The sequence below is a fragment of the Myripristis murdjan genome, chromosome 7 (assembly GCF_902150065.1).
Source record: "Myripristis murdjan chromosome 7, fMyrMur1.1, whole genome shotgun sequence".
NCBI lineage: Eukaryota > Metazoa > Chordata > Actinopteri > Holocentriformes > Holocentridae > Myripristis > Myripristis murdjan.
Genome location: NC_043986.1, coordinates 3,826,619 through 3,837,025, shown reverse-complemented (window position 1 = coordinate 3,837,025; position 10,407 = coordinate 3,826,619). Strand labels below are relative to the sequence as shown.

At 49.8% G+C, this 10,407-nt stretch overlaps 1 protein-coding gene across 1 annotated transcript in view; it reads right to left on the bottom strand.

Moving 5' to 3' along the window:
* The window catches only part of LOC115362274 (IQ motif and SEC7 domain-containing protein 1-like), a 116,905-nt gene extending 106,738 nt beyond the window's left edge, over window positions 1–10,167 (bottom strand). The window contains exon 1 of the mRNA XM_030056133.1: window positions 5,398–10,167. Coding sequence (XP_029911993.1) covers window positions 5,398–5,477 — 80 coding nt within the window. The 5' untranslated portion in view covers window positions 5,478–10,167. The remainder of the gene's footprint in view (window positions 1–5,397) is intronic.
* Between the last annotated feature and the right edge of the window lie 240 nt (window positions 10,168–10,407).

Genomic DNA, 10,407 nt, shown 5'->3' with positions numbered 1-10,407 from the left:
GTTTACGACACACTGCGATACGATCACGCCATGCCGTGTTTACGACACACTGCGATCACGTCATGCCGTGTTTACGACACACTGCGATACGATCACGTCATGCCATGTTTATGACACTCTGCGATCACGTCATGCCGTGTTTACGACACACTGCGATCACGTCATGCCGTGTTTACGACACACTGCGATACGATCACGTCATGCCGTGTTTACGACACACTGCGATACGATCACGTCATGCCGTGTTTACGACACACTGCGATACGATCACGTCATGCCATGTTTACGACACACTGCGATACGATCACGTCATGCCGTGTTTATGACACTCTGCGATCACGTCATGCCGTGTTTACGACACACTGCGATCACGTCATGCCGTGTTTACGACACCCTGCGATCACGTCATGCCGTGTTTATGACACTCTGCGATCACGTCATGCTGTGTTTACGACACACTGCGATCACGTCATGCCGTGTTTACGACACACTGCGATACGATCACGCCATGCCGTGTTTACGACACACTGCGATACGATCACGCCATGCCGCGTTTACGACACACTGCGATACGATCACGCCATGCCGCGTTTACGGCACACTGCGATACGATCACGACATGCCGTGTTTACGACACACTACGATCACGTCATGCCGTGTTGACGACACACTGCGATATGATCACGTCATGCCATGTTTATGACACACTGCGATACGATCACGACATGCCGTGTTTATGACACACTGCGATCACGTCATGCCGTGTTTACGACACACTGCGATCACGTCATGCCGTGTTTACGACACACTGCGATCACGTCATGCCGTGTTTACGACACACTGCGATACGATCACGTCATGCCGTGTTTACGACACACTGCGATACGATCACGACATGCCGTGTTTACGACACACTGCGATCACGTCATGCCGCGTTTACGACACACTGCGATACGATCACGTCATGCCGTGTTTACGACACACTGCGATACGATCACGTCATGCCGTGTTTACGACACACTGCGATACGATCACGTCATGCCGTGTTTACGACACACTGCGATCACATCATGCCGTGCTTACGACACACTGCGATACGATCACGTCATGCCATGTTTATGACACACTGCGATACGATCACGTCATGCCGTGTTTACGACACACTGCGATACGATCACGTCATGCCATGTTTACGACACACTGCGATACGATCACGTCATGCCGTGTTTACGACACACTGCGATACGATCACGTCATGCCGTGTTTATGACACTCTGCGATCACGTCATGCCGTGTTTACGACACACTGCGATCACGTCATGCCGTGTTTACGACACCCTGCGATCACGTCATGCCGTGTTTATGACACTCTGCGATCACGTCATGCTGTGTTTACGACACACTGCGATCACGTCATGCCGTGTTTACGACACACTGCGATACGATCACGCCATGCCGTGTTTACGACACACTGCGATACGATCACGCCATGCCGCGTTTACGACACACTGCGATACGATCACGCCATGCCGCGTTTACGGCACACTGCGATACGATCACGACATGCCGTGTTTACGACACACTACGATCACGTCATGCCGTGTTGACGACACACTGCGATCACGTCATGCCGTGTTTACGACACACTGCGATATGATCACGTCATGCCATGTTTATGACACACTGCGATACGATCACGACATGCCGTGTTTACGACACACTGTGATCACGTCATGCCGTGTTTACGACACACTGCGATCACGTCATGCCGTGTTTACGGCACACTGCGATCACGTCATGCCGTGTTTACGGCACACTGCGATCACGTCATGCCGTGTTTACGACACACTGCGATCACGTCATGCCGTGTTTACGACACACTGCGATCACGTCATGCCGTGTTTACGACACACTGCGATACGATCACGTCATGCCGTGTTTACGACACACTGCGATACGATCACGACATGCCGTGTTTACGACACACTGCGATCACGTCATGCCGCGTTTACGACACACTGCGATACGATCACGTCATGCCGTGTTTACGACACACTGCGATACGATCACGTCATGCCGTGTTTACGACACACTGCGATACGATCACGTCATGCCGTGTTTACGACACACTGCGATCACGTCATGCCGTGCTTACGACACACTGCGATACGATCACGTCATGCCGTGTTTATGACACACTGCGATACGATCACGTCATGCCGTGTTTACGACACACTGCGATACGATCACGTCATGCCGTGTTTACGACACACTGCGATCACGTCATGCCGTGTTTACGACACAGTGCGATCACATCATGCCGTGCTTACGACACACTGCGATACGATCACGTCATGCCGTGTTTATGACACACTGCGATACGATCACGTCATGCCGTGTTTACGACACACTGCGATACGATCACGTCATGCCGTGTTTACGACACACTGCGATACGATCACGTCATGCCGTGTTTACGACACACTACGATACGATCACGTCATGCCGTGTTTACGACACACTGTGATACGATCACGACATGCCGTGTTTATGACACACTGCGATACGATCACGTCATGCCGTGTTTACGACACACTGCGATAGATACGATCACGACATGCCGTGTTTATGACACTCTGCGATCACGTCATGCCGTGTTTACGACACACTGCGATACGATCACGTCATGCCGTGTTTACGACACACTGCGATACGATCACGACATGCCGTGTTTATGACACACTGCGATCACGTCATGCCGTGTTTACGACACACTGCGATACGATCACGTCATGCCGTGTTTACGACACCCTGCGATCACGTCATGCTGTGTTTATGACACACTGCGATACGATCACGTCATGCCGTGTTTACAACACACTGCGATCACGTCATGCCGTGTTTACGACACAGTGCGATCACGTCATGCCGTGTTTACGACACACTGCGATACGATCACGTCATGCCGTGTTTACGACACACTGCGATACGATCACGTCATGCCGTGTTTACGACACACTGCGATCACGTCATGCCGTGTTTACGACACACTGCGATACGATCACGTCATGCCGTGTTTACGACACACTGCGATCACGTCATGCCGTGTTTACGACACAGTGCGATCACGTCATGCCGTGTTTACGACACACTGCGATGCGATCACGTTATGCTGCGTTCATGACATGCTGCGATACGATCACGTCATGCCGTGTTTACGACACACTGCGATACGATCACGACATGCTGTGTTTACGACACACTGCAATCACGTCATGCTGTGTTTACGACACACTGCGATACGATCACGACATGCCGCGTTTACGACACACTACGATCACGTCGTGCCGTGTTTACGACACACTGCGATACGATCACGTCATGCCGTGTTTACGACACACTGCGATACGATCACGTCATGCCGTGTCTACGACACACGTCATGCTGTGTTTACGACACACTGCGATCACGTCATGCCGTGTTTATGACACACTGCGATACGATCACGTCATGCCGTGTTTACGACACCCTGCGATCACGTCATGCCGTGTTTATGACACACTGCGATACGATCACGTCATGCCGTGTTTACGACACCCTGCGATACGATCACATCATGCCGTGTTTACGACACACTGCGATACGATCATGTCATGCCGTGTTTACGACACACTGCGATCACGTCATGCCGTGTTTACGACACACTGCGATCACGTCATGCCGTGTTTACGACACACTGCGATACGATCACGTCATGCCGTGTTTACGACACACTGCGATCACGTCATGCCGTGTTTATGACACACTGCGATACGGTCACGTCATGCCGTGTTTACGACACACTGCGATACGGTCACGTCATGCCGTGTTTACGACACACTGCGATACGATCACGTCATGCCGTGTTTACGACACACTGCGATCAGGTCATGCCGTGTTTACGACACACTGCGATACGATCACGTCATGCCGTGTTTACGACACACTGCGATACGATCACGTCATGCCGTGTTTACGACACACTGCCATCACGTCATGCCGTGTTTACGACACACTGCCATCACGTCATGCCGTGTTTACGACACCCTGCGATCACGTCATGCCGTGTTTACGACACACTGCGATCACGTCATGCCGTGTTTACGACACACTGCGATACGATCACGTCATGCCGTGTTTACGACACCCTGCGATCACGTCATGCCGTGTTTACGACACACTGCGATACGATCACGTCATGCCGTGTTTACGACACACTGCGATCACGTCATGCCGTGTTTACGACACACTGCGATACGATCACGTCATGCCGTGTTTACGACACACTGCGATACGATCACGTCATGCCGTGTTTACGACACACTGCTATACGATCACGTTATGCCGTGTTTACGACACACTGCGATCACGTCATGCCGTGTTTACGACACACTGCGATACGATCACGTCATGCCGTGTTTACGACACACTGCGATACGATCACGTCATGCCGTGTTTACGACTCACGTCATGCCGTGTTTACGACACACTGCGATCACGTCATGCCGTGTTTACTACACACTGCGATCACGTCATGCCGTGTTTACGACACACTGCGATACGATCACGTCATGCCGTGTTTACGACACACTGCGATCACATCATGCCGTGTTTACGACACACTGCGATACGATCACGTCATGCCGTGTTTACGACACCCTGCGATACGATCACGTCATGCCGTGTTCATGACATGCTGTGGTCATGTCACAACACACTGTGATCACGTCACACTGCAATTACGTCACATTGCCTTTACAACACGCTGTGATCGCGTCACGCTGCGTTCACGCTGCCTTCATGTGCTGATTTCTTTGCTTGGGAACAATCCACACACACACACACACACACACAATGTAAGGCAAAACACACTATTCATACAACTCAGAGTCAGAGTTCTCTCATTTCTGTTCCTCGCTCACAGCGCTCTGCTGTCAGTCGCTGTTACCATGACAACCTGACACGACACGCGGGAGGGAGAAAAAAAAACCCTGAGATTTTCGAGATTTAAGCTGTAAATTTGCGAGAAAAAAAATCAGAAATTTATGGGGGAAAAAGCGTGAAAATTCTGAGATTATAAAATCACAAATTTATGAGAAAAAACTGTGAAAACTTTTTTCTGTCCTCCTCCTGTGGGATCCAGTCAGAAGGAAATCCTGCTGGTTTGAGTCCAGAACCCCAACCTCCTCCTCAGCATCTGGACTCTGAAGAGACGTTGCTGTGACTTGGGCCGATTCAGAAGAAAACAATCTGCTGATTCTGGGCTCAGATCAGCAGGATCTCCTTTGTGTATAGATGCACAGAGGAAATCGGGGTCGGGTGGGGGGGGGTCAGAGGTCGGCCAGTTGCCGTGCCTACCTGTGGAGCGGTGACCACGACCCGGTGGAGCGCGGGCACAACAGGTGGCAAAGGTCAGCGACGCCCGGGATGCTGAACATCCCACTGACCCACAATGCTGTTCACCTGCCCACCGCTGCCTCCTGGATGCTGCTCGGAGGGACGCCGCCTGATGACATCACCGCCTGTGTGATCGGGCCCGGGCCTCGGACCAGGTGGAGTTCATGCTCCCGTCACTCAGTTCTAATAAAACCACGAAAAGCCCCTGTCGTTCTAAAGTTTTCCAAAATGCATGAACGCAGAAAAGTACAGATGTGCGGTTTTATTCCAAAATGCAAAGCGCACCATTTGGAGAAAAAGTCGCACAAAAAAGAAAAATGTGGAGACAAAAATTAAACAAATGATGGTACGCCTTTAAAAGAAGAAGAAGTCCTTGCTTGTCACCTTTACGCACCGGATCCTGCAGGTGTTGTCCCTCCCCTCCAAAAAAAAAAAAAACAAAAAAAAACAAAGCCCTGATATATGGTGCTGTGAAAATGCAGTTGTCAAGTGTTTCCGAGCGGCTGCACGGTCGCTGACGATAAAAAGAGTGAGGGCTGGTGTGGGCTCGGCACTTCAAAACCGAGCCGTTTCCATGGTTTCCCTGGAGGGGGACGCGCCGCGGCGTTTTGTCTCTGCGCTCGGCGGCCTTGATGTGGGAATGAAAAACAGCTCGGCCGCCGGCGCCTCCAAAGGCTCGTATTTTCCAAAATGCGATGGGGGGGGGGGTCTGGTTGTCTCGCGGCCGCGTGGGCCTCGGGCTACAACTGTCTGTCTGCCAGTCAGTCAGTCAGTCAGTAAGTCAGTCAGACAGGCAGTCAAACAGTCACTCAAAGCCACTGTCATAGTTTCTTTAACATCCTGACTGTCAGGCCGTAAGACAGACAGACAGACAGTCAGTCAGTCAAGATGTTAGTCAGCGAGACGGTGATATTTTTACTTTCTTAAAAGATGAATCAGACGATGACAAAGTCAAAATGTCAGTCAGTCAGGGCGGTAAACACAACAGTCAGCAAGACAGGCGGCCAGTAACGCGGTGACTGTCGTTTTTACTGACCTGAGTCATGAATCAGTGAGGAAGTTCAGCGAGCTGCTCAGTCAGACAGACAGACAGGCAGGCAGTAAGTCAGTGAGGAAATCAGGCCGTCAGACAGACAGCTGGTAAGTCAGTGAGACAGTCAAAAAGTCAGAGTCAGTTCATTTAATTGGCGGGCGCTGTCACTTCTACCTGCCTGACGCAGAGACTCTGCAAGTGTCAAACTGTCGGGAAGCTGCAGAGTCAGTCAGTCAGACAGCCAGCAGTCAGTCAGACAGACAGGCAGCCAGGCAGTCAGACGGCCAATTAACACGTCAGTCAGCGAGACAGTGACATTTTTATTGGCTTAAAATATGAATCAAACAGAAAATTAAAGTGTCAGTCACAGAGGAGGTTGGCTAAACGGACGATTAGCACGTCAGCGAGACAAGACGTTAGACGACAGTCAGTCAGACAGACAGACAGGCGGACAGACAGTCAGTGAGACAGGCAGGTCAGTCATACAGTCACATATGTCTCGAGGCCAGAAATAAGTAAACAGACTTTTCTTTTTCAGAGGTGGACGGCTGCTCCGAGCGCCTGGATGAACTGATTTTTTCACGTTTTCCAACCTGATGCTGAGTCAAACTCCACGGGTGTCCACCGCCAACGAGAGGCTGCAAACCCTGGTTTTTGTCCTCTGAGGAGAAATTCATTTGAATAAGAGTTTGCTCGGCGGGGAGACTCACGCCGCCTCGGTCTTTTCCGCCGGTCTACAGCGTCGCTTTCTTGCAAATGCGTTGCCTGGCAACAGCATCCGCTCTAGGAAGTGAGGAGCTGATTCACAACTGGAGGCTGAACGCTACAGAGCTGCAAGCAGGACGGAAACCAACTTTTTTTTTTTTTTTTTTTTTTTTTGCATCCAGCAGGTTCAGGAGGAAATAAATAAATAAATAAATAACACAATCTGTTTTTTTTCTATCTCACCGGCCAAATAATATTCATAAGATGCAGAGGAGACTCCTGGCTGCCTGCCACAGGGTCTGACAAGGTTATGATGGTTACCTGCAGCTAAAACTGGGTGTTAAAATAATAATAAAAAAATAAACTGAAATGAAAAAGTAAGATTGAGACTTAGAAACAAATGAACCTGAGCTGAAATTATTTTGTATGCTTGTCAAACCAGATGGGAATCTTTTTAGAGTTCATATTTTTGTCCATATGCAAGAAAAAAAAAAAAAAGGTGGTTCTGGTTTAAAATTGTCCCAACTTTACATCGGGACAGTGTGTATTGGAGGTTTAATGTAAATAAATGTGAGAAAACATTTTTTATTTATCATATTTATTAAAAAACATAGCTTCTGTGAACATACACAAGGCCTGTTCTGCACCTCTGGCATGATAACCGCCTCTGCTAAAAATACTGAGTGCACACACACACACACACACACACGCACCCTGAAGCCTCACCAAAACTAAAGTGAAATTGAAATAAAATGGGCAAACGGAGCGTATAATGAGCGGCCTCAGCAGCAGAGCTGCCTCTCCTCGTCGGCGTCTCGGTGCGAGCCGCCAGCCGCAGCGACACGGACGACTCAAACGTTCACACGCAGCTTCGTCCTGACAAACCGTCCTGCACCGGCTAATTCACCGGAATGTAAAGCAGAGCGGCTGGATGCTGCAGTGGCCCAGATACACAGCGATGTAGATCACACCGCTTTTTTAAAATGGCTCCGCTCCAACACCGCTGAGAGGTAGGTGGACTCAAACCTGAGCAGAGCGCCGCAGCAGCACTTCACTCTCTCAAACCATCACCGGCTTCAACACAAATCAGAGAGTTAGTCAGTAAACTGGATTTGAACCGAGTCACCGCAAAGCATCTGCAACGAGTGAGCCAATCAGCAGCTTAGACAGTCCTTCCTTCATTTTGCTGAGGTTTCTTCCTCAGTAAAAAAAAATAATGTGCAGTGATGGCTTCACAGGGTTCACAGGGTTCAAAATTAAAACTATAAAACTCAATAAATTAACGTTTGAGCGCCTCAGAAGGTGAATTCTCACAGCTGATGACCAGCAGCACACCCAACAAACTGTCTCAAACTGTCTCTAATCCTCTGAGGTCAAATGGAAATCAGAAAGTTAGTAAATTGGATTTAAACTGAGTCACTACAAAGCATCTGCAACTAGTTAGACAGTCCTTCATTTTGCAGGTTTCTTCCTCAGTAAAAAAAAAAAAAAATACAATGTGCACTGATGGCTTCAGGCTTGAAGTCGGTTTTAAGGGTTCAAAATTAAAACCCCCAAAATTAATTAATTAACATTTTAGCACCCCGGAAGGTGAATTCTCCCAGCTGATGACCAGCAGCACACCTGACAAACTGCCTCTAATCGTCTGAAGTCAAATGGAAATCAGAAAATTAGCCGGTAAATTGGATTTAAATGGAGCCGTTACGAAGCAGCTGCTCGACAAGCGGCGAGTAAATCAGTCGGTTCGGCTGAGGGTCGTATGAAAAACAGTTCATAAAACACTCGTTCTCAGTCTCACACATGGAAAAGATTAAAAAAAAAAAAGTTGAAGTCAGGTTTGGGGGTTCAATTGATCAAATTTGGCTTCTGTGGTGAAAAATTAAAGCCAAAAACTCAATCTTTCGACAGCTGACGGACTCCACCGGCCACACACTGATCAGAGAGTGTGTGTGTGTGTGTGTGTGTGAGCTCTGCAGGAGTGTGTGTGGTGTCATCACATCGTATTTCCTAACAGCTCTGACTCTTGTGACGTGCACTCTGCACACAGATGCTAGCGCTAACACGAGGCTAACCGCTCGGGACTCGAACCGACGCACGGCGCTCCGTCGCGATAATGAGAAAACCCTCAGAATGAGAAAAACCAGTGTTTGTTTGCAAACTCGGAGCGTTTACTGGGGAATTAAATGCTAATTCTCTCTTCGCTGCACCGGCAGCGTTCACCTCGGTGCCGTCTTAAGCTCCAGGATCTAATCCCTGTGGGAGCCTTTAGCTTCAGGCTGTAGATTAGCCGGCGTGCTAACAGATGAACTCAGTTAGGAGGAATCCTGGACTCGACTTTTTACCTCTTCAACACTGTAAATGTGACACGATAAAACTGGCAAACTGGGCTTTTGGTCGCCTGTTTCCACCCTAACCCTAACCCTTCAGGTGTTAGCTAGCTCGCTGAGTTAGCCAGGTAAACCCAATTAGCAGAAACTCCCTGTTTGTTTAAATGGGCGCCTTGTTAGCTGTGGAAGGCTAATGTTCTCTATTTCCTGCTCCTGTTTCCTCCTTCATCCTGTTGGTTCGCCTCCAGGTGAACAGGTGAGCTAGTCGGCGAGCTAACGAGGCCTCGGCCGGTCGCTGTCGGGTCGGTCAGTCAGTCAGAAAAAACAGAAGGCGGTAAAATGACTCCCACAAAATGTTCAGATAGTCCTCACATGCAGGAGGGGGGGGGGGGTTGAGGACTCTGGATGGTACTTCCTGTGTCCGCTGCTTCCTGTTTCCTGTCTCCTTGTCCCGGGGCAGCGACGGCGGGGGAAACGCGTCGGGGAGCCGCTTTAAATTCCACTCAGGCTGAACCAAAATCCAATTCCATCCAAAGTGTGTTTTAGGATGGCGGAAAGTGCTGAGTGTGTGTGTTCTTCAAGTACGTGTGTGTGTGTGAGTGAGTGTGTGTGCGTGTGTGTGTGTTCTCTCTGCAGACCTGAGCTGTTCTCCAGCCCTCGCTCGTCCCTCCTCCTGTCACCTCCTCCCTCGCTCGCTAAGACTTTAATCAAATTATCCCTCCCTCTCTCTCTCTCCCTCTCTCTCTCTCCCTCTCTCTCGTCCGCCCCGCCCCCCTCCATGACCTCGTCTTCAACCACGGGCCGTGCACGTGAGGCCGTGCTCTCTCGCTCAGGGGGGGGGCTGTGATTGGCTGACAGGACTCGACGTGACAGCAGACCTGAGAGGCTGGACTCCGCAGCTCAGTT